This window comes from Urocitellus parryii, chromosome 4, assembly GCF_045843805.1.
Source record: "Urocitellus parryii isolate mUroPar1 chromosome 4, mUroPar1.hap1, whole genome shotgun sequence".
In the NCBI taxonomy this organism is placed as follows: domain Eukaryota; kingdom Metazoa; phylum Chordata; class Mammalia; order Rodentia; family Sciuridae; genus Urocitellus; species Urocitellus parryii.
This window is the reverse complement of record NC_135534.1, coordinates 13,430,399-13,454,808: the sequence shown is the minus strand read 5'-3', so window position 1 is coordinate 13,454,808 and position 24,410 is coordinate 13,430,399. Positions and strand designations below refer to the sequence as shown.

Here is a 24,410-nt window from a genome sequence, read left to right as displayed (position 1 = left end):
ATTTTATTTCTTGGCTCTCTATTTTATGCATACAAAGAATTCCATATAGACTCCACCAAAAATAGTGAGAACTAATAAATTTAGTAGAGAGCCAGGATACAAAAATCAACAAATGAAAATTGATAGTGGTTTCTTTATACCAACAAGAAACTATTCAAAAAAGAAATAAAACTAGCTTCCTAACCAATCCTCCCCCCTTCAATACTGGGGACTGAACCCAGGGCTTCACACGTGCTAGTTGAACATTCTACCTCTGAGATACACCTCCAGTCCTTTTTAAAAATTTTGTTTTCATAGTAATGTCTCAATAAATACCTGTAGAATTTTTGTAAAAAAATAATAATTTTGTTTTGATACAGGGTCTTGATATATTTCCCAAGCTGGCCTTAAATTTATGATCCTCCTGCCTCAGCCTTCTGAGTAGCTTGGGATTATAAGCATTCACCATCGCACCTGGCCCAACAATCCCCCACCCTTTTTTAGATACCTGGAATTGAACCTAGAGGCACTTAACCATTGAGTCACAACACTAGCCCTTTTTTGTATTTTATTTTGAGACAGTGTATTGCCGAATTGCTTAGGGCCTCCCTAAATTGCTGAGGCTGGCTTTGAACTCATGATCCTCCTGCTTCAGCCTCCCGAGCCACTGGGATTATAGGCGTGCTTGCCACCACACTCTGCTACAATCCCATTTTTAATAGTTAGGAAAAGTAAAATACTTAGGTATAAATCTAACCAAAGAATAAAACTTTCTATATACTGAAAAGTATAAACATCAATGATAGAAGTTAAAGAAAACACAAATAAATGGAAAGATACTATATTCATTGATTGGAAGAACTAATGAAAGGGTAAAGTTTCTAAGCTGGAAAGCATGAATGTAAAAGATTAGGTATTATTAAGTTCCTCTGTTACACCCAGATTCCTGAGATAGTTAAAACAACGCCCTACTGGCCATTTAGCCTAGGGCCCTGTGCAGTTTGTCACAGGGCCCGAACCAATCAGTTTGAATGTGTACCCCGCTTAGGAATGACCAATCACCCCCGCCCGACCTGTTCCCGCCAATGAATGTGCCAATCACGTCTCAGAGTTGTTGTTCAATTTTCCCGCGCCTCATGATGATTTGTTCTGATGTATGCAAAGCCCACCGCCCTCTCCAAAAAGTGTACTTAAGCTCTGCTTGACCTTTGCTCTGGGCTCTGAGCTGCTCTCCCTTCTTGAGTGGGCACAGAGTCCCAGCGCGCTGGAACGGATCCCCAATAAATTCCCCTCTGCGATTGCATGAAGTGAGTCTCTTGTGTGGTCTCTCCCTCCGACGCTCCGCTGCACCCCAACACTAATATTGTCAAAATGTCCATACTACCCATCATCCAGATTCAACACAATCCCTATCAAAATTTCTACAGTAATCTTCACAGTAATAAAACAAAATGATGAAATTTGGATACAGCCATTAAAAGAATGATGAGAAAGATGAAAAACGTTGGAGGTATAATGCTTCCTAATATTGAACAATTACAAAGCTCTACTAATTCATATAATATAGTACTGCTATGAAAATAGACACATAGACCAACAGAAAAGAGAGCCCACAAATATGGTTCACTCATCTTTGAGAAAGGTGCCAGTAATACACAACAGGAAAGGATGTTTCTTCAAAAAATATTGTTGGAAAAAACTAGGCATATGTATTTTAAAAAGAATTTTTTTAGTTGAAGATGGACACTATTTATTTATTTATTTATTTATATGTGGTGCTGAGGACAGAATCCAGGCCTGACACATGCTCGGCAAGCATTCTACCTCTGAGCTACAACCCCAGTACCAGGCATCCATATTTTTAAAAATAGAACGAAACTGAAATACTGTTACACATTATACATAAAGTTAGCTTGCAATGAATGGATTCAAGACTTAAAGATAAGACTTGTATCTTTAAAACTCCTAGAAGATATTGGGAAAAAAATCTCGACACTGGTCTTGCCAATAATGCATGGATATGTCACTAAACCATAAGAAAAAAAGGGGGGGGATAAAAAATAGGATTTCATCCAACTAAGAAGCTTCTGTTCACAAAGGACACAATCAACAAAATGAAAGTTCACATGTGGAATGAGAGAAAATATTTAAAAGCCATTATATGGTGATTCATTAATATCTATAGTATATGAGGAACTCTATCAAATAACTAGCAAAACTCCCAAATAATCTAATTTAAAAATGGAAAATGAGCTCAAAGGACATTTTTCAAAAGAAGGCATAGAAATGGCCATTAGTTACTTGACAAGCTCGATATTGCTAGTCATCAAGGAAAAGTCCCTATAACCACAATGTGATGTTACTTCAACCTGTTATGATGGCTATGATCATAGGACAATAGATAAGAAACACTGAAGAGTGTTGACACTGTGGTGGGAATGTAAACTGGTACAGGTGTTAGAGAAAACAGAATGGTGGTTCATCCAAAAGTTGAAAATAGGGCTGGGGATGTGGCTCAAGCGGTAGCGCGCTCACCTGGCATGCGTGCGACCTGGGTTCGATCCTCAGCACCACATACCAACAAAGATGTTGTGTCCGCCGAGAACTAAAAAGTAAATATTAAAAATTCTCTTTCTCTCTCCTCTCTCACTCTCTCTTAAAAAAAAAAAAAAAACAAATAAACAAAAGTTGAAAATAGAACTGATACATGATCCAGCCCTTTCACTAGAGGGTGTGTGTCTGAAGGGGACTAAAGCAGTAACTTGAGGACATACCTGCACTACCATATTCACTGCGCTGTTATTCCCAACAGCAAAGATATAGGAAGAGCCTGTCAAAAGATTAATTGATAAGAAGTGGCATATAAATATACAATGGAATATTATCCAATCCTAAAACAGAAGCAAATTCTGCCATTTGCAATAACATGAATGAACCCCAAGGGCGTTTATTCTAAGTGAAATACACAAGAAAGAGAAAGACAAGTCCTATATGGTATCACTGATTTGTGGACTCTTAGAAAAGATATCCATAGGAATAGAAAGTAGAATGGTGACTGTCAGGGGATCAGGGAGTGGAGGAAATGGGGAGAGGTGGGTCTAATGGTACGAGCTCTCAATTAAGAGATGAGTAAATTCTGGGATTGAGTGTAGAGCATGGTGATTATAGTTAATGTATTGTGTACTTGAAATTTGTGAAGAAATTAGAATATTAGTACTTTCACCAAAAGAAAAGCAAAACAAACAAAATAATAACAACAAAAAACCCCAAAATATTGTTGTTATGGTTTAGGTAATAGGTGTCCCCCAAAGATCATATGTGAGTCAATGAAAAAGGTTTAGAGGTAAAATGAGTGAGTTATGAGAGCCTTAACCTAATAAGTGTGTTAATTCATTGTTAGGGATTAACTGGGTGGTAACTGGAGGAGGTGGGGCACTGGGGGCCTGTCTTTGGGGTTTATGTTTTGTCCTTGTTGAGCAGAGCAGAAACATTCAGCATTTGGTTTTTTGGGGATTAGCTTACTTCGTTTAGCATGATATTCTGTAACTCCATCCATTTGCCTTCAAATGCCATAATTTTATTCTCTTTTATTGCTGAGTAATATTCCGTGTGTATATATACCACAGTATCTTTATCCATTCATCTACTGAAGGGCATCTAGCTTGGTTCCACAGTTTGGCTATTATGAATTGTTTTTTTTTTTTAAGATTTTAATTACTTGATTTTATTTTACACTAAGTGGTGGGCACAAAGCAATCCTCCTTAATAAAGTTGACAATTAGCTCACTCAGAACATTTTTAATAATGCACATTAAAAAAAAGTATTCATCTTACAAATTGTTCTGCAATCCAAATATACAATAGCTTGGAAAACAACGTTTAGAAAACAAAAGCCAATGTAAAAAGACAGATTAAAACAACCAGAACAGTACAGGATTTATATGGCTCAGATTTTACAGTTTTCTTACTGCATCATCAATGTCAGAAATCTGTTCCTTCAGCTGGCTCCATTGCTCAGGCTATTATGAATTGTGCTGCTATAAACACTGATGTGGCTGTGTCACTGTAGTATGCTTTTTAAAAGTCCTTTGGGTATAGATCAAGGAGTGGGATAGCTGGGTCAAAAGGTGGTTCCATTCCAAGTTTTTAAAGGAATCTCTATTCTACTTTCCAGATTGGTTGCACCAATTTGCAGAGACCAGCAATTTATGAGTGCATCCCCCACCCCCATCCTTCCCAATACTTGTTTCTTGTATTGTTGAGAACTGTCATTTTGACTGGAGTGAGATAAAATCTTAGTTTTTATTTGCATTTCTCCAATTACACTATCAGACCTTGAACTATACTACAGAGCCATAATAACAAAATGGCATGGTTTTGGCACCAAAACAGACATGTAGACCAATGGCACAGAATAGAAGACAGAGACAAACCCACATAAATACAGTTATCTCATACTAGACAAAGGTGCCTCCAAAAAAAACACATTGGAGAAAAGATAGCCTTTCAACAAATGGTGCTGGTAAAACTGGAAATCCATATGAAGCAAAATGAAATTAAACCCCTATCTCTCACCATGCACAACACTCAACTCAAAGTAGATTAAAGACCTAGGAATTAGATCAGAGACCCTCTGCCTAATAGAATAAAAAGTAGGTCCACAGCCGAGTTGGGATGTTGGATGGCATTCTGCCAGAAGGGAGTGGTTGAGAGGTGATGCCAGCGAGCCATTGAGATGATGATAGTTATGTTAAGCTGTGTATTCAGTTGTATATGGACCCCTGCTGTCCGGCAATAGGGTGGCTCCTGGAATAGGGTGGTTCCTGCTGCCTTGGGCACCACTACTTTGGAGTTCTCGGTTGAGTTCTTGTGGGGTCCAAGTGGGGTAGGCAAGTAGCCGGTGTGTGTGTGGGGGGGAGTTCCTGGGAAGTGTGCGTGGAGTGCTGGTGGAGTTCCGGCAATAAAGTTTCCTGTTTGAACATACAAGTGCTTTGTGGAGGCTGGTGATTTGTGCCCAGCCAGATTGCGGCACATGACGTTGGATTAGGCCCTAACTTCCTTAACAAAACTCATAAAGCACAAGAAATAAAATTAAGAATCACTAAATGTGATGGATTGAAACTAAAAACCTTCTTCTCAGCAAAGGAAACAATCAATGAGGTGAGGAGAGAGCCAATAGTATGGGAGCAAATTTTTTACCACACACACATCAAATAGAGCAGTAATCTCCAGGATATATAAAGAACTCAAAAAACTTAGCACCAAAAAAGCCAAACAACCCACTTAATAAATGGGCTAAGGAACTGAACAGACACTTCTCAGAAGAAGATATACGATTGATCAACAAATATATGAAAAAAATTCATTTTTTCTATTATTTATGTTCAAAATTTTCTCCATAGAAGGAATGGTTGTTATAATTTTAACCAAGAAGCAAATACTTTGCTAAATTTAATTTTAACTTGAAGAGAAAGCCTCTTTAACTAATTGAGAAAAAGATGCTTTATAATGATTCTGCTCTAGGAGTTATATGATCAAGAGCTGGATGGAGCGAAAAAGGCAAAGGTAGAGAAGAAAATGTACCTAGAAAGAAGGTCTAATAACATTACTGTAAAGTAAACAGCAGTTTTTAAAGCCCAAAGATACAGATTATCAGCTTAATATGATGGAAGAAAAAGGATTTCAAATCATATATCTGATTTCACCCAGGGCTCGGGCACTGTGGATGCTGAGTACACACTTATCCTGGGTGAGTTTCTGTTTTCTGATCTACAAAATGAAAATAATAATAATCTCAACCTCTCATGTAAGGATCTGGCGAATCGTTGGAAAAAGAGACCATAAGAGACCAGCTTCATGCAATGGGCAGGAGGGAGTTTATTGAAGAGGATCCTAATTCAGCGCGCTGAGGCTCAAGGCTCACTCAAGAAGGGAGAGCGGCCCAGAGCCCCTAGCAGGGGTTAAGCAGTGCTTAAGTACACTTTTTGGGGAGGGCGGGAGGCTTTGCATACATCAGAACAAATCATCATGAGGCACGGGAAAATTGAACAACAACTCTGAGACGTGATTGGCACATTCATTGGCGGGAACAGATCGAGCGGGGGTGATTGGTCATTCCTAAGCGGGGTACACATTCAAACTGATTGGTTCGGGCCCTGTGACAAACTGCACAGGGCCCTAGGCTAAATGGCCAGTAGGGCGTTGTCTTAACTGTCTCAGGAATTTGGGTGTAACAGAGGAATTTAATAATACCTAATCTTTTACATTTTAATTCAAGCTTTCCAGCTTAGAAACTTTACCTTTTCACTCATGACTGGTGTTAGGATAAAAGAGGTAGGAGAAAACTAAGTAGGAAACTATACATATTCTGATATATGCACATCCTACGTATATTTTAGATTATTTTCCAATATACATTTTTATATTCACAATAATTTATGAAGCATTTTATCCAGCTTCCCTTTTCTGAAAACAGAAGTAGCATCTCCCAATGGTAGTACTGATATTTAAGTAAATTTTTGAGAGAAGAAATAATAATGCACTTCAGAATGTTAAATTCATACTCTAAAGTCAGATCTGAACAAGCTGGGTGTGGTGGGACACGCCTGTAATCCCAGCAGCTCAGGAGGCTGAGGCAGGAGGATCACGAGTTCAAAGCCAACCTCAGCAATTTAGCAAGACCCTAAGCAATTCAGCGAGACCCTTCCTCTAAATAAAATACAAAAAAGGGATGGGGGCTGTGGCTCAGTGGTTAAGTGCTCCTGAGTTCAATCCCTGGTAAAGAATATCTGAACAAATATTGTGTTCATCTAAAAATCTTGCTTTCATCCTATAAAATTTGAAAGGGTTTATATTAAAACAATCAAGTGTTTGACTCTCCTGATATCTAGGTAAGTAGATATCAGGATACTAAAATGCTTTTTCTTTGTGGTAATGATACTAGAGATCTTATTCCTGAAGAAAAGACTGTTTTGGTGATGGTTTTCTGATGTAATATTTCCATTACAGAAAAGAGCATCCTAAGAACCGCCTTAATGACAACAGAAAGAAGATGACATCATCAGGGCAAAGTGCCAAGGAAAAGAAAGTCTGCTCTTTAAAAGCGACTGAGTAAGGTTGAAGGTTGGTAAGGATTTTTTTGGGGGGGATGTCATATTTTGGATTGCTAAAGTTCCTAAGCCACTGTTGGAGATGGAACTTCACTCGTGGACTGTGAAAATCTTCCTAGTGACCAGCTTCTAAGGGACAAATGCCTCACCTCAGCTAAAACAGAGCAGGATGCAAAATGGTTGGAAGATGCTTTGACTTGTCTAAGGGCAAGTCTGACTTGTGAGGGCAGCGGCCACGATGAGGTTAAGACCTCAGCCTCACCCCCATGTGTGCAGAGATCTAGAGACATGAGGGAGGTTGGTCCCAGAGGTTCATGCAGGAGTTGTAAAGGCTTGGGGACTGATGGAAGTCTTTCATAACAATACCTGGACTAGAAGGCAGATTCATCCTTTTAGAGGAAGGTAAGTTCCCTGGAAACGTCAGCATCTCTTAGCTGCCTTTTAGAGCCTAAGAATCTCTACTTTTGTGCTTAAGAGCTGTAAAGTGTGTGCACCATCAGAGGTCTTGATGACTAGAAAATGATCCTGAGTGTACCTTTGAGTATTACAAACTACTGTTCTCGACTTTGTCTTTTGTAACATCTGTAAGAATCTGTGAGATCTGGCAGCACCATGGAATTCTGAACTAAACTTGGTCCTGGTTCCAACTGGAATGGTTCACAATGCCATGCCAACATATTTATACTTAGCTCTACGGAGATATTCAAGGGCATCAAGATGTGTTATTGTACACAGAGCCCTGAAAACAGGAAAACATGATCATCAAGCGTATTACACACTGTTAGAATAAGAACACACTGGGCCAGGAGTTCAGCTTTTAAGAAGTCAGTTATGGTAACAGCTAGTCTTTAATGAACACTTACTAACATCAGAAATAGTTTTGTAATCATGGTCTCATTTAATCTTTACAACAACTTTGGGGCATAGATGTCAATGATATTTGTACTCCAAAGACGAGAAAACCAGAGTTCACATAGAGATTAAATTGTCAGCATCACATGGCTGGTAAGTAGTGGGGACAGATGATGGTCTGTTGGCCCCCAGTATTCAGGTCCTTAACCCCACTGACTTTATGGCAGTTATTATGAACCGAAAGACAACCAGTGTGACTGATGATGTTTTCAGCATCCAGAGGTTGGTGCTTTGGCACCTGGAAGCACAGCTTTAATATGCACATTTCTGAGCTCCTTACCGTTTAAGCCAAACCCTACCCATATGATTTTGATATGAATAAGTAGTATTTCAGAGTAGCTCCAACCCCACAGAAACCTTGTAGACCCAGGGGATTAGCTAGGAGTTCTGGTGGAGATCTGTGTCCTGTCCTCCAGATCACTCAGGTCATTCTTCCACACACACGAAAACTTCACCTGGGGAATGATTTGTCGCTTGGTCCTGAGTTCACTGGGAATGTCACCAATGAGACCACAGCTGCTTCATGGTCCTATGACAACAATAAAGCCAAGACCTTGTGTGAGCACTGACATATAAGGAGATCCAACTGCTGGCCTCTTCTACCTGTAAATAACTGTGAGATCATGGCTCAATCACTTTCTCTGTGTCTTGGCCAGGAATGGAGACATTCATATCTGTCTTCTTACTTGCAGAAATCTTAGGAAAACGAAATGAGATAATGGATCCTCAGCACATTGCAAAAGTATGAAATGGCCCATGACGTTCTGTCCTTGAGCTGCTGGCATCTAACTGCCTCTCTTAACTTACACTCCTAACCCACACCCATCTTAGCACACATGTCAGCTGGGGGCATTTTCACTTTATTAGAAAAATATTAATTTTAGGAATGAGGGTCTTTGAAGAATCTTCAAATTCTACTTTTAAGGCAAAAATCTTACCTTCCTTTGTGTGAGGATGAGCCTAATCCAAGTACAAACGGTGATTAGCAAAACACATGTGACTTTGAGTGACTGCCTCCATGGAGCTGTTGGGTGGAGGGAACGTTTGTCCATGGACATGAAAGAGACAAAGCTCTGAAACAAGACCCTGGCTGTGTTCAGTTCTCTAGTTTCCCTGTGAGGGTCTAGTTTAGCCAGTGTCCCTTCCACAACCCAGAAAAGCTCCACAGTTGGTGTCTGGTGTCCGTTAGTGGCCGGATCCTGGGAAGGTCAGTGCCCACATCAGAAAGGTACACGGAGATCAGTTATGATGAGGAAGGAATGTCCATGCACATTCCAAAGCTCAAAGTATATATTGTTCATGCTTTATACAACTATCATATTTTTTCTTTTTTAAAAATTAGTAATTTAATTTCTTTGGTGATTGGATATCTAACTAATGAATCGTGAGTTTCCAGTTATAGCACATTTTAAAAATAGTGTTGGCTATTATACAATATGTTATACTCTCATTGACTCTTGATTAGATGCTTGGAGAAAGTTTATCAAAGGGTCTACAGTATGAATGTGTTACCCTAAAATCTCACCCTGGGAACTTCATCTCCAGTGCAACCATGTTGAGGTGGGGGAACTTTAAGAGGAGTTTAGCTCGTGCAGCTGTGCCCTCGGGGATGGACTGAAGCCATCATTGCAGTGGGTACATCATTAGTGTCATGAATGTGGGTTTGTCAGAGAATTGAATTTTGCTCTCTCTTGCTCTGTCTCTCATGCCCTCCTTCATTCTCTCATCTTCTACCACGGGATGATGCCACAAGAAGACTCTCACTAGGTGCTGGGCACCTTGAAATTGGATTCCCCAGCCTCCATAAATGTAAGAAATAAATCCCTTTATGAATTACCCAAGTTTTGCTCTTTTATTATAGTAACACAAAGTCAGAAAATTGGTACTGAAAGGTGAGGTTGTTTCTATAACAAACAACCTCACCTTTCAGTACCAATTTGTGAAAATGTGGATTGGGCTTTGGAACTGCCTGTTGGGTAGAGGCTGGATGAACTTGGAGAATCAGACTAGAAAATGCCTTGATGGTCATGAGTGGGGATTTTCATTTGGGGATCAGAAGAAAGAACTTAGGGAAGATCTGGAACTTCTTAGGGATTGCTGAAATGATTTTCATCAGAAGGGTTGTAGGAATATGGCAAGGAAAGGCCATTCTGATGAGTTGTCAAGTGGAACCGAGGAATAAGCTGTTGGAGGCTGAAGTAAAGACAGATCCTTTTTATACAGTTGCAGAGAACTTGGTGGAATGGTCTGTGCCCTAGAGCTTTGTGCAGGGCAGAATTTAAGAGCCATGAGCTGGAAAATCTGGCAAAAGAAGGATTTGGACTTGCTGTTATTCTTTTCTTCTTGTCCCTTTCTCCCTTTTCGAGTGGGGATTTCTATCCTGTGCCTGTTCCACCACTGTGTTCTGGAGGCATATAACTGGTTTTGATTTCACAGTTTTAGAGCTGGTAGGGAATTTGTCTTAGTAGAAAATTTGCCTTGAGCTCTCACCCATACCTGAGTTAGATGAGATTCTGGACATTTCTTCTTGATGTTGTTCTAATTTGTTATACATGACAGCAGAGTGCATTTCAATTCATAATACATAAATGAAGCACAATTTTTCATTTCTCTGATTGTACACAGAGTTACACCATTTGTGTCTTCATATGTATACCTAGGATAATAATGTCCATCTCATTCCACCATCTTTCCTACCCCCATGTCTCCTCCCTTCCCCTCCCTCCCCTTTGCCCTATCTAAAGTTCCTCCATTCCTACCATGCTCCACCCACCCTCATTATGGATTAGCATCCACTTATCAGAGAAAACATTTGGCCTTTGTTTTTGGGGATTGGCTAACTTCACTTAGCATGATATTCTCCAACTCCATTCATTACCCTTCAAATGCCATTATTTTATTCTCTTTTAATGCTGAGTAATGTTCCATTGTGTATATTTATCCATTCATCTATGAAGGGCATCGAGGTTGGTTCCAAACTTTAGCTATTGTGAATTGTGCTGCTAAAACATTAATGTGGCCGCATCACTGTACCATGCTGTTTTTAAGTCCTTTGGGTGTAAACCTGGGATACCTGGGTCAAATGGTCGTTCCATTCTAAGTTTTCTAAGGAATTTCCATACTGCTTTACAGAGATTCTGGACTTTTGATGCTGAAATGAGTTAAAACTTGTGGGGCTATTAGGATTAAGTAAATATATTCTGCATGTTAGACAGCTGTGAATTTTGGGATCTAGGATAAGAATGCTATGGTTTGAATTATATCCCCCCAAATTTAAGCATTTGAAACTTAGTCCCCAGTGCAATGGAATTGAGAGGTATTTAAGTCATGAGGGCTCTTTCCTTACAAATGGATTATTGTCGTTGTGAGAGTGGGTTTATTATTGCATGAGTAGTTTGTTTAAAATGTCTCTCTCTCTCTTTCTCACCCTCACATCTTCTCACCTATCACTTTGGGATGATGCAGCAGAAAGGTCCTTGTTAGGGTCCAGCACCATGATATTGGACTGACCAGCCTTCAGAACTGTGAGAAATGAAGTTATTATTTTTTTACAGGTTATCCAATGTGTGATAGTATGTTATAGTAGCATGAAAATTATGAGAAGATTGGGGTGACATTTATGGGCCAATGGACTAAAAGACCCCTAGATAATTCTGAAAACCCAAAAGCCAGTAAGGGAGTCATTATCCTTGGTCCTGAAGAACTGGCATAGCTGACCTTTTCTGTCTAGGAAGATAATTCTTCAGGACGAAATGTAGCACTCTGTGAGTATGACCCTAATATGTACTATATGTCATTGAATCAAGAGCACTCTGAATCAATACCCACTGGAGTATTGCAGCTCAATTTGTAAGTTCAGAAGCTGAGAGGCAGCTGTTTTTTTTTTTTTTTTTTTTTGCAAAACAACAATGTCCTGAGCTTGGATACCACATGGGACAGATTACCATGGCTCCTTTTCACGGTGACAACTTTTATATTTAACTTCAGCCAAATGTCTTGAAAATATGAAATGACAAACACCAATAAGAAGAAAGTGGCCTGCAGAGCTTGAATAAGCTCATGTTCAGAATTATTGGAACCACAGGTGGGGAAACAGTATCCTCAGTCTCATCCTAAAGATACATCACTTTCTTTCCTAAAATCACTTGTCTTCTCTTGTCCTGGAAAATACAATGGACCACTTTTATGGGGCATGAAAACCAAACTAGAGAGATCCAGTTCCATTTCCACCCCTTTTCGCCCATCCTGGAGGTCCAGATGTTTATTTTTGTGCTGTTCCTGCTGTTGTACATTGGCAGTCTCCTTGGTAATGCCACAATCTCTCTCACTGTCTGGGCTGAGCGCTCTCTCCACATTCCCATGTACTTCTTTCTGGCCAACCTGGCAGTGCTGGAGATCTTTTACTCTTCCACGGTGGCCCCTCTGGCTTTGGTCAACCTCGTGACCATGGGGAGGATTCCCATCTCCTTCGCTGGTTGTGGCACGCAGATGTTCTTCTTTGTTTTTCTGGGTAGTGCTGACTGTATCCTCTTGGGGATCATGGCTTACGATCGGTTTGTAGCAATCCGGGAGCCCTTGCGTTACACCCTCATCATGAGACGGCAGCTGTGTGCCCAGTTGGCTTTGGGAGCTCTGGTCCTTGGTTTCATTCTAGCTTTACAACTGACAGTTCTGATCTTCCATCTGCCATTCTGTGGCCACAACAGAATCACCCACTTCTACTGCGATGTGCTGCCCATCCTGAGGTTGGCGTGCGGGGACACTCGGATGCAGGAAGCCATGATCTTCATCGTCAGCGTCATCATCCTCACCATCCCCTTTTCTCTGATCTCCATCTCCTACGTCTTCATCATTGCTGCCATTTTGAAGATCCGCTCGGTCGAGGGACGGAACAAGGCCTTCTCCACTTGCTCTTCTCACCTGACTGTGGTTCTTCTGCAGTATGGTTGCTGCAGCCTCATCTATTTACGCCCCAGCTCCAGCTACAACCCAGAAATGGGCCGAGTGGTGTCTGTTGTCTACACCTTTGTCACCCCTGTCTTGAATCCCTTGATTTACAGCATGAGAAACAAGGAGCTGAAAGATGCTCTGAACAAAGTAGTGAGAAGACATTTATTGCAGTAGGAAATGGGCTTCTGGACTCGTGCAAATGGCAGGAAACGGCACAATGAAGTATTAGATGACTTAAATATTTACTACTTCCTCCTGCTCCCTCTTCTCTCTTTTTTTTTTTTTTTTTAGAATTTTTTATTTATTTTTTAGTTCTCGGCGGACACAACATCTTTGTTGGTATGTGGTGCTGAGGATCGAACCCGGGTCGCACGCATGCCAGGCGAGCGCGCTACCGCTTGAGCCACATCCCCAGCCCCTCCCTCTTCTCTTTGTTGCTCCCAAAGATAGAGCAAGTTCCTGAAGGAAAGATTTCACCACTTAGAGGAAGCTCTCAATGGGCAGGTATTTGTGTGTTTGTGCGCTAATCCATCCCTAGTACTTAGCTATTGACACTGAGTACTTATTTATTCAACTAATGAATTCATTAAGATGATATCAAATAACTTTACTGGGTTTTCTTGTTTGTTTGTTTGTTATATTCCCCAGAATCGTATATAGAGCTTTGCCATAATAGGCAATTTAACTAATATTTGGAGGATAACTGAAAGTCATCTAAGAACCCTAATGATTTTTCAAGTTTCCATTTCATAATCTCTTTTCCTCTCCTCTGTTGAGTGACCCTTGGGAATGTTTACTGTAATGTTTCCAAAATTCACAGTTAGAAAACAACATTTTCACTCCTTCTCGTTTGAATGAGAAATACATTTCTCATTCTTTTTCTTTATTTTCTCCTTGCTTCCTTCTCTCTCCTTCCCTTCTTCCTATTCTCCCTCTCTCTCCCTTTCATCAATTTGAAGGTTTTACAATGACAACTATTTGTCTCATTTGCATTTATTTATTAATTAAACTGATCTTCTCATGTATTTTCTAGCCATTGTAATTTTTGGTGTATTTTTCTAAGGCATTTTAAAATTTTAGGATCAACCTTTAAGTCTTTGTATTGTATGTCAATAATTCCTATAATATTTGTAGAGTATATTTTGAGAATCCATTAATGATTTTATAGACTTATTCATATACATGTATCATATGGAATTATGTATTCAAATTTTTGGCTTGTGGTATTCCATTTTTATAATAAATAAATTCTGAAATGTTATCCTGAAATCATGAACATATTCATTCATTTTGTCTTTGCTGCTTAATCTTTGCAATTTTACATGGGACTTATTGATCACTCTGGAATTTACCCTGTAGTACTTTGCTATGAGAGTTTAACCTTTTCCCATTGGTGGTGATACTGGCATCTGATGTACATGTGCCTGTGGAGAGTGGCTCTAGAGTTGGGGGTCTGTGGGTGAACACAGAATAGCCAAGGTATGTGTCCAAGGCATGGGTGCAAGGCTTGTGTAGGGTTGAAGGGAAGGTGGTCACCTTCTTCCCTCCCTGAGCAACAGCACCTCCTTTGGCATGGGATGAGTAGTATCTCCATCCCTAGGTGGTCAGTGCTGCCAATGGCTGTTCTTTGCCTTAGTGGTGAAAGCTGCAGGTGTCCTCTATGGAGCAGGACACTGGAGTTGGTGCCAATTCACACCATAAGGTCCTCCAGTGACCTTGAAATGTGCAGTGAATCTGCGGCTGTCACAAGGCTATTGTGTTTCTTGGTGGCAAATGCTAAATGGGTCTTCTAGAGAGGAGGCCATGGGGTACTCTGGTGGCATGCCTCATGGCCCATACAGATAGCCTGCTTCTTTGATTCTAGTCATTTACAGATGTCTCTAGTTAGCTGAGCTCCCAAGCAATCTTTCCCATACTATATTTTTTCCCCATTCTCTTTGTCTAGATCCATTGTGTTGTAGTAGGTTCCTAATTGGCACCTTGAGCCCTCCCAGGGCTACTTGTATTTGTAGATAGCTAATTGTATTTTGTTGGGGTGATGAAGGCTGCTTAGGTTAAGTTATGACTGGCTTAAATCATACTGTTTATGTAAATCCTTAATTAACCACATACCAATAGAAATTATTCAAAAGAGCAAAAGAAACAACAACAACAACAAAAAACCCACAATGAAACAGAAAGGAAGGCAGCAAGAGAAAAAAAGAGGGACAGAAGGACTCTAAGAAATTCAAAAGCAGCTAACAGATGGCAGTAGTACACCTTTCCCTATTAGTAATTAATTTAAATGTTAATGACTAAAGTCCCCAATAAAATAACACAGAGTGTCCAAAAAAGATCCAGCCCTGGCCAATTACAAGAAACTCATTTTATATCCAAAGGCAAATATTCTGAAAATGAGGAATAAAAATAGCTATTTCATGCAAATGAAAACCCAAAGAAAGCAGGGATGGTTACACTTACATCAGACAAAGTGAATTTGAGTAAAAAACTGTCGGTAGAGACAAAGAAGGTCATTACATAATGTCAAAAGGGCCAAATCAACAGAGCAACATAAGCACCCAACATCAGTGCACCTAGTATATGAAACCGATATTGACAGATTGGGAAAGAAAAATTGGCGACCTTGCACCAATAAGGAAAGACTTTAATACCCCACTTTCCATAACGGATAGAACATCTAGACACAAAATCAATATTAAAAAAGAGGACATGAACAACATCATAGGCCCGATGGACATCCTAGACAGGTATAGAACATGAAAGCAGAAAAATGCACATTCTCCAGTATGCACAGAACATTTCCCGAGACCTCACGCTGGGTCCCCAAACAAGTGTTAACAAACTTAAGAAGACCAAATATCTTTTCTGACAACAATAAAAATACAACTAGAAATCAACACCAGCCAGAAAATGTGAAAATTCAAAAATATGTGGAAGTTAAATAACAAGCTCTTGAACGCAAGTCAAAGACAGAAAAAATGAGAAGAGAATTTTAAAAAATATGGAGGCTAATGAAAACGAAGACACAACTTTTCAAAAAGTATCTTAAGACTAAAATGAAAATGCAATGTATCAAAATTTATGGGATGTGCCAGAAGGAAGCCCTATGAAGGGACAGTTTATCATGATAAACATCTGAATGAAGAAAAAAGAAAAATCTCAATGGAAGATTGAGCTTTATGCCTCAAGGAACCAGAAAAAGAACAAACTAAGCCCCGAATTAACAGAGAGAGGAAGTATTAAAGATCAGGCAGAAATAAATCATATAGAGAATAGAAAAATTATAGAAAAGAAATCAACAAGACCAAGAATTGATTTTCAAAAATAAACAACATTGACAAATCCATAGCTAGATTAAGAAAAAGGGAATTTAGACTCATATAAATGGAAACATAAAGAGGAGATATTAAAACACATGCTTTAAAAAACAATCACAAGAGATTGTTATAAACACTTTTACCAAACTTTTAAAGAATTAGTACCAATCTTTCTTTCTTTTTTTTAAAGAGAGAGTGAGAGAGAATTTTTAATATTTATTTTTTAGTTCTCTGGACACAACATCTTTGTTGGTATGTGGTGCTGAGGATCAAACCCGGGCCGCACGCATACCAGGCAAGTGCGCTACCGCTTGAGCCACATCCCCACCCCCCAATTTTTCTTAAACCTCTCCAAAATTAAACTATCAGAGACACTTGAAAACTGATTTTTAGGAGACCACAACCAATCGGATACCAAAGCTAGACAAAAATAACAAATAAAAACTGTAGGCCAATATCTCTGAAGAATGCAAAAAATCCTCACTAAAATACTAGCAAAGTGAATATAAGAAAAGATTATACATCACCAAATGGGATTATCACCGGTATGCAATGCTGGTTTCACATATGCAAATTAATCAGTTTCACATATGCAAGCAAATTCATATACAGAGTGAATGATAAAAATCAAGGATAGTTTCAATATATTTCTATAGATTAAAACAGATGGGGCAAAGTTTAACATTCATTTATTATAAATTGCTCAAAAAATAAGTATAGAAGGAAATTTTCTCAACAGACTAAATACTATTTTTGAAAAGTTCACAACTGACATCATCATTAATGGGGAAAAATGATGTGCTTTGCCTCTGAGATCCAGTATAAGTCAAGGACATCTATCTCACCACTTGCATTCAGTGGAGATTGGGAAGTATTAGCAAGAGCAATTAGGAAAAGGAATAAAAGACATCCAATCAAAAGGAAGGAGGTAAAATATTCTTTGCAAATGGCATCATTCTATATGTAGAAAACCCTAAAGACTATTAAAAACAGAATAAAGCAATGAAGTTGTAGGCTACAAAGTCACCACATGAAAACCAGTTACATTTCTTCTCACCACTGATGATCAATCTGAAAATGAAATACAGAAAACAACCGTATTTATCATAGCATTAAAAAAATAACAAAATACTTAGGAATAAATTTAACCAAGAGTGTGGAAAGATCTATACCCTGAAAATGATAAGACATAGAAAAAAGTAACTGAAGATCATATAAATGTGCAGGAAAATGTCCTGTGTTCATACCCAATGCAATATGCAGATTCAATGCAACCCCTATCAAAATTTCTGTGCCATTTTCAGTGATAGAGAAAACAAATCTAGTAGACACCCTCCCTGCTCCAAACCTTAAATATCCATAGTAATCATGAGAAAGAACAAAGCAGGAGGCGTCACACTTCCTGATTTCTAAGCATGTCTGCACAAAGCTAGAGTAACCAAAGTAATACAGTGTTGGCATAAAGACAGACACAGACCAATGGAATGGAATGGTGAGCCTGGAAACAACCTGAGCATGTATGGACAACTTTTTTTTTTTTTTTTTTTTTGTAATGGGGATTGAACCCAGGAGTGCTTTACCACTGAGCTACATCCCTAGTCCTTTTTATTTTTTATTTTGAGTCAGGGACTTGCTAAATTGTTGAGCCTGGCTTTGAACTTGTGATCCTCCTGCTTCAGCCTCTCGAGCCACTGGGATTACAGCATGGGCCACTGCACCTGGGTTGGCCATGTCTTGACCATGGTCATCAACTCAATATGTATGACAATCCATCAATCACATAAAACTGTAATTTTTATTAAAAAACAAACAAAATCTCCACTTGCATTTCAAAACCCTTTATGAATTATTTTCTTTTTAACTTTCCAATTCATCTCCTGATAGAATCCAGTTTTACTCTACATTCTAATCAAGCAAGCCATTTTCCAAAAGGAAAGTGGACACAATAAACAGGAACCTCTAGGAACTGTTCCTTTGAAGAGGCAAAAGTTTTGAAACAGAAAAATCTTGGGGTCTGCTTTTGGTGAGATACTTTTAAAACCACTTTATTGTGGCATATCGGCATATAAAAAGCTATGCATATCAAGTATATAAGTCTTAATGAGTTTGGTGATAAGTTAAACGCTAGTTAAACCATCACCATCATCAAGACTATAAACATACAAGAGGATATTTTTAAAGTGTCTTTTTAGTACATAATAGTTATACATGATATTGGCATTCTTTTTTTTTTTTTCTTTCAGTGCTAGGGTTGTGCATGCTAGGCAAGCACTCCACCACTGAGTCACATCCCCAGCCCTTGGAGTTCATTTTGACATATTCATAAATATATAACATCATTTGCTCCATTTTAATTCCCAGTATCTCCACTTTCCCTATTCTTCTCCCTTCCCCTGATCTCCTTCCTCATACTGGTTGGTCTTCCTTATTTATTGTGTTTTTTAAATAGCTGCATGATCCTTATGGATAATGGTGGAATCCACTGTGATATATGCATATGTGCACATAACATAATTTGGTCAATTTCATTCTGTGTTCCCTCTCCTTTCCTTTTCCCTTCAATCCCCTTCCTCTACTCCACAGTTCTTAGAGGAGATTTTAAGTAGTGAACTTCAGGGAGAAAATGACACCAGTTAATGAGAACACGAGAGACAGGAGGAGAGTCTAGGGAGACCAGGTGTAGATCCTCTGAAAGAACCAAAGATGAGCATACCAAATTAACAGATGGATCAGAACAACAAGTAACCAGCTAGTAAATGTTTTAGGCAACCTGAACAAATTAGGGCTAGAGTCCACGAAGCTTCCAGTAGTGATTTAAGTCAGTGTAATGTCTTTATATACACCTACAACCATGAAGAATACAGACTGTCTGTCTTTCCAAGAGAGCAGCACCCAGGAACTGGAGTTGCTGCTGACCTTACTTAGAGTCTGACAGTGGATGATTGTGGGATCCATCTCTAAGCCAAGATAAGAAGAGGGATTTTGGAGGATCTAAGGTTAAGCTCCAAATGCAGGAGTCCTGCCAACTCTGATATATTTCATGATAGAAACGCAACTTTGGCAATGTCTACTTTTTGACTTCAAAAGGTGGTCAGAAAAGCAACTGGATTTGGTTACTGCATAAACTGTACCTGCCAAGTCAACCTGTGTTTGGATGACAGTCACACACTGTAAGAAAACTAAGCTTGATAAAACCTCCACACCTCTGATTGCAGGGACATTAAGGAAGAATAAAAAGCAGCTTTATTTTGTGAGCCCTAGACCGTAAAACAGAAGGAGAAAAATTATAGTGAGTAAAAACTCCGTTCAATTTGAAGGATTATCTAGATTGATTCTGATTCCAAGTAAAATGATGTAGGCATAATCCCTCCATCTCTCCCCCTGAATGAAGCCATAAACACTGGATCCAAAGCTTGGAGCATTTATTTGAGGGATCTGAAAGGTAATATTATTACCCCTCTTCTACCCCCTCTGTTTTTGCAAGGCCTGAACTGAATTCTAAAATATATACAAATGACTTTGAAAATGGTATTAAAAGATAAATCACTTTTTAGCTTTCCAGATGACAAACTGGCCCTTGGTGGACCACATGTGGGATATATCTGAATATCACAGCAAAGGTGTTAGATACTGAAAACACAACACAGCACTCCCCACCCCCAACAATTTGGCCCTAACCTCCAGGAACAACTGTTTCTTTCACTTGCTCTTCTGTTTTTTCATCTGGTCTTGTAACCTCCTTTTACTCCTTTCTCATTCATATTTTATCTAGCCATTAATATATTAAATATTGAAAAAAGATCATTTCCTGGCCTCTAGGAAAAACAACTCTTCTTTCTCCCTCTCTGTCTTTCCCTTGTTTCTCTTCCATTTTTCCCTTTCCCTTCCCCCTACATGGTACCTCCTCCTTTTCTGAGATGTGATAGTAACAAAATGCAGTTGGAATTTTCATCAAAACAATTATAATTCTCATCAGAATGATGACTCAGATCACAGAATTAGTCTTCTGTTAGTCATGAGCCGTTGCAAGACTGGACACCCATTGCACATACTTTAGTGTATTTTTCCATATTAGGCAGTTGGCCACATCTTCCTGAATTTTCCAGGTGAACAATGAACCTATGTATGGGACTCAGTAATAAATTTTCAGTATTTGCATATGAACATTCAACATATATTTGCAGAGGTTCTAATTTCTGGGAAATTAAACCTCAACTCTCTGGATGTCCCTAGTATACCATCAGGATTTGTGGAGAAAGAGAGAGATAAAGATAACAGTGATATTGTAATTTATTTATTTATAAATAAATATATAAGAAAATATATATTTGGTCTTTCAGTACTCGGCATATGCCTCCTAAAACCCTGGAATTTTCCAAAGTGGAAAGCAAATCTTTGTGTGCTCATGAGATGAGTGGTTATTTGGGGCTCCTGGGAAGCCTCAGAATGGGAGTTGGTTGCCAGCAGAACTAACCGTGTGATTAGAGATTTGGAACACTCAGATCCTCGCCCACCTCTGGGGAAAGGTGGGTGAAACTTGAAGGGCTGAAACTTGAGGTGACGGTCAGCGTCCAGTGATTAATCAAGCATACCTACATAATTTGAGTTCCAACCCCGCTCCCTCCAAAGGTCAGGATTCAGAGAGGTTCCAGGTTGCTGAACACACACAGGAATTGGAAATTTTCCAAAAATGAGACAGACGCTCCTTGCATCTTTCCCCATACCTTACCACATGCTTCTTTTCATTCAGAGGTTGTTCCTTTAAATATACAGGTAACTGTAAAAGTGTTTCCCCAGCTCTGGGAGCCATTCTAGCAAATAATTGAAGCAGAGAAGGAGCAGGAGGCCCTGAGATCCTTTGATTTTTTCATAGTTTGTGATTTGCATCTGAAGTGGGGGATGAAGAGGCATCTGATACTAACTCCAGGTAGATAGTGTCACAGTTGAATTAAATTGTAGGACATTCAGTTGGTGTCCACTAAAAATAGGAAAATTACTGGTGGAAAAAAAAAACATGCCTACATATTTGGTGGCCAGAAGTGTTGAATGAGAGTATAGAGATAAATCATTGTTATTTTCTCCCTGATGCATTCCAATAACAGGAGTCTTCATTTACCAAACCCTATGTGAAACAGGAAAGAATCTTTCTGAGTGTCAAGATGGAAAACAAAACCTACATTCATAATCTTTCTGACATTGAGAAATTTTAAGAGTTTGTTCTAATTAATTTCAGCATTTTCCTTTTTAGAAGAATACACATGCAAAAACCTTTTATAAGCTACATAAAATAAATAGCATCATAACTTTGTCTCTGAATTTAATGACCAGAAATAGTGGAGAGGCTTTCTGGACAAAAATGTTGGACAGTATTGTCCACTTGTGAATTGTCATTACTTCACTGCTCAAGGGTGGTGTCACCCACACGTACATCATTTGTTTGATTCATATATATAACACCACTAAGCCACATCCCCAGTCCTTTCTATATTTTTAAATTTTGAGACAGGGTCTTGTGAAGTTGCTGAGTCTGGCCTCCAAACTTGCAATCCTCCTGCTTTGGCCTCACAAATTCCTGGGATTACAGGCATGCACCAATCCAGCTTTCCACTCATCTTAATGAGTGAAGCTTGTGAAGGGAATAATCAAAGGCCAGGGGTATTTTTTTTTCCTTTAAGGGAACAAAAGAAATAATTAGATTCAAAACTTGGACACTAACCAGAAATGGGAGCTAGAGTTTTGAATGTTGACATTAGAGCAAGAGATTTGTCAAGAGACCAAGGCTGAAGCACAATATTAAGCACTTTTCAAATTCATTACACAAAGTCAAGACCTTTAGGGACATCTATGTGGGCATGATAGAGGAATTCTCAAATGACAGTGTGTGGCCTTCAGGCATAATTGTGAGACTCAAGAATAAAGTTGGATTTCTATTAAATTAACTCTAATGAGTAGAATTCATACAATTATTAGAAACAGAGATGGTGCTAATTTGGGTTAGGCATGTGGCTCAGTGGTAGAGTGCTTGCTTAGCATATGCAAGGTCTTGGGTTGAATCCCTAGCACTGGGGTGGGGGGGAGATGCTAATGCTCAAGTATTGGAGTAATGGTTCAAGAGATAATTTTTGTTTTATGTATAAACATGACATTTTTAGTTTGTTCCTTAACAATTTTTTTTGGCCAACTACTCCTCTTTAAATACTTTTAAATTTTTATTCTGATAAGGACATTTAATATGAGATTTAACATCTTAACAGACTTTTAGGTGTATAATACAATATCATTAACTATAGGCAAAATGTTGAGCAGCAGGCATCTGGAGATAATTCATCTTGGCATTATGAATCTGCATATTTATTGATTAGCATTTCCCTCCCTCTCCTGTTTTGGCAATCCTGGTTCTGTTCTTTGCTTCTGTGAGTTTGCCTATTTGAGTATCTCCTATAAGGAATCATGCGGTATTTGTCATTCTGTGACTGCCTTATTTTACTTAGCATGATGTCTCCCAAATTCATGCATATTGTTGCTATTGAAAGATTTCCTTCTTCTTAATGGCCGAATGATATTCCATCATATGCATAAACCTCATTTTCTTTAGGAATTCATCCTTGATGGTCATTTGGGTTATTTCCCCATCTTGGCTGTTGTGAACAGTGCTGCAAGGAGTGTGAGGATCCTTTAGAAACTGATTTCAATTCTTTTGAATAAATACCAAGAAATAGGATCGTTAGGTCATATGGTAGCTTTAGTTTTAATTTTTTTTGGGGGAGAAATCTTCTTATTGTTTTCAACAGTGGTTGCACTACAGTGCATTTCCATCAACAATATAAAAGGGTGTCCTGGTCTCCCTATCTTTGACAACACTGTTGTCTTTGATTTTTGATAATGACCATCCGTACATGCAGTCAGCGAGCGATGCCTCATTGTGCTTTTGGTTTGCATTTCCCTGATGATTAGTGACATTGAGCATCTTTTCATGTATCTATTGGCTATTTCTATGTCTTCTATGGAGAAATGTCTAATGAGGTTCTTAGCTCATTTTTAAATTGTTGTTTTATGTTTTTTTTTTGTTTTTGTTCAGCTATTAAGCTGTAAGAGTCCCATGTATGTTTGGAAACTAATCCCTTAACTGATACATGATTTTCAAATACATTCTCCCATTCTAAAGGTTGAGTTTTCACTCTGTTAACTATTTGCTTTTCTGTGAAGACGTTTTTAGTTTGAGGTAGTCCCACTTATCTATTTTTGTTGTTGTTGTTGCCCATGATTTGGGTATTATATCCTTGAAATAATTTCCCTGGCCAATATTTTCTTTTATGTTTTATTCTAGGCATCTAATAGTTTGGGGGCTTATGTTTAAGACTTTAAACAATTTTTAATTGATTTCTGTATATGGTATAAGATCTTTATCAATTTCATAGTTTTGCATGTGGATACCCACTTTTCTCAACACCATTTGTTGAAAAGTGAATCTTTCCCTTTTGTGTATTCTTGGTGCCATTTTAAAAAATTAGCTGATTGGATATGTTTTGGTTTCTTTCTGAATTCTCTGTTCTGATACTTTGGACTTTATTAATGACCTGTATTTAGTTTTTTAAGAGAATTTTATTTATTATTATTATGAAGAGGACCAATTTGGAGCACAGTATGGAGATTTCTCAGAAACCTTGGAATGGAACCACGATGTGACCCTGCCATCCCACTCCTAGGTTTATACCCAAAGGATTTAAAATCAGCATGCTGTAGCAATGCGGCACATCAGTGTTCATAGCAGTTCATTTTGCAATAGCTAAGCTAGGAACCAACCTATGTGCCCTTCAACAGATGAATGGATGAAGACAATGTGGTACATATACACAATGGAATATTACTCAGCCACAAGAAGAATGAAATTATAGCATTTTTCGGTAAATGGATAGAACTGGAGAATATCATGCTAAGTGAAATAAGCCAATCCTCAAAACCAAAGGCCAAATGTTCTCTCTAATATGTGGATGCTAACATACAATGAGGGGGTGGCTAGAAGCTCAATGGATTAGACCAAGGGGGATGAAGGGAAGTAAGTGGGGAGGGAATGGGAAAGCCAGTAGAATTAATTAGATATAACTTTCCTATGTTCATATATGAACACACAAAAAGTGTAATT

The 24,410-nt window shown here is 38.7% G+C and overlaps 1 protein-coding gene across 1 annotated transcript; it reads left to right on the top strand.

Annotated features, from left to right (window-relative positions):
* Positions 1–12,185: 12,185 nt before the first annotated feature.
* LOC113198781 (olfactory receptor 10V1-like) lies at positions 12,186–13,124 on the top strand. Its single transcript, XM_026411629.1, has one exon. The coding sequence runs from the start codon at positions 12,186–12,188 to the stop codon at positions 13,122–13,124; it is 939 nt and encodes a 312-aa protein (XP_026267414.1).
* Positions 13,125–24,410: the final 11,286 nt, after the last annotated feature.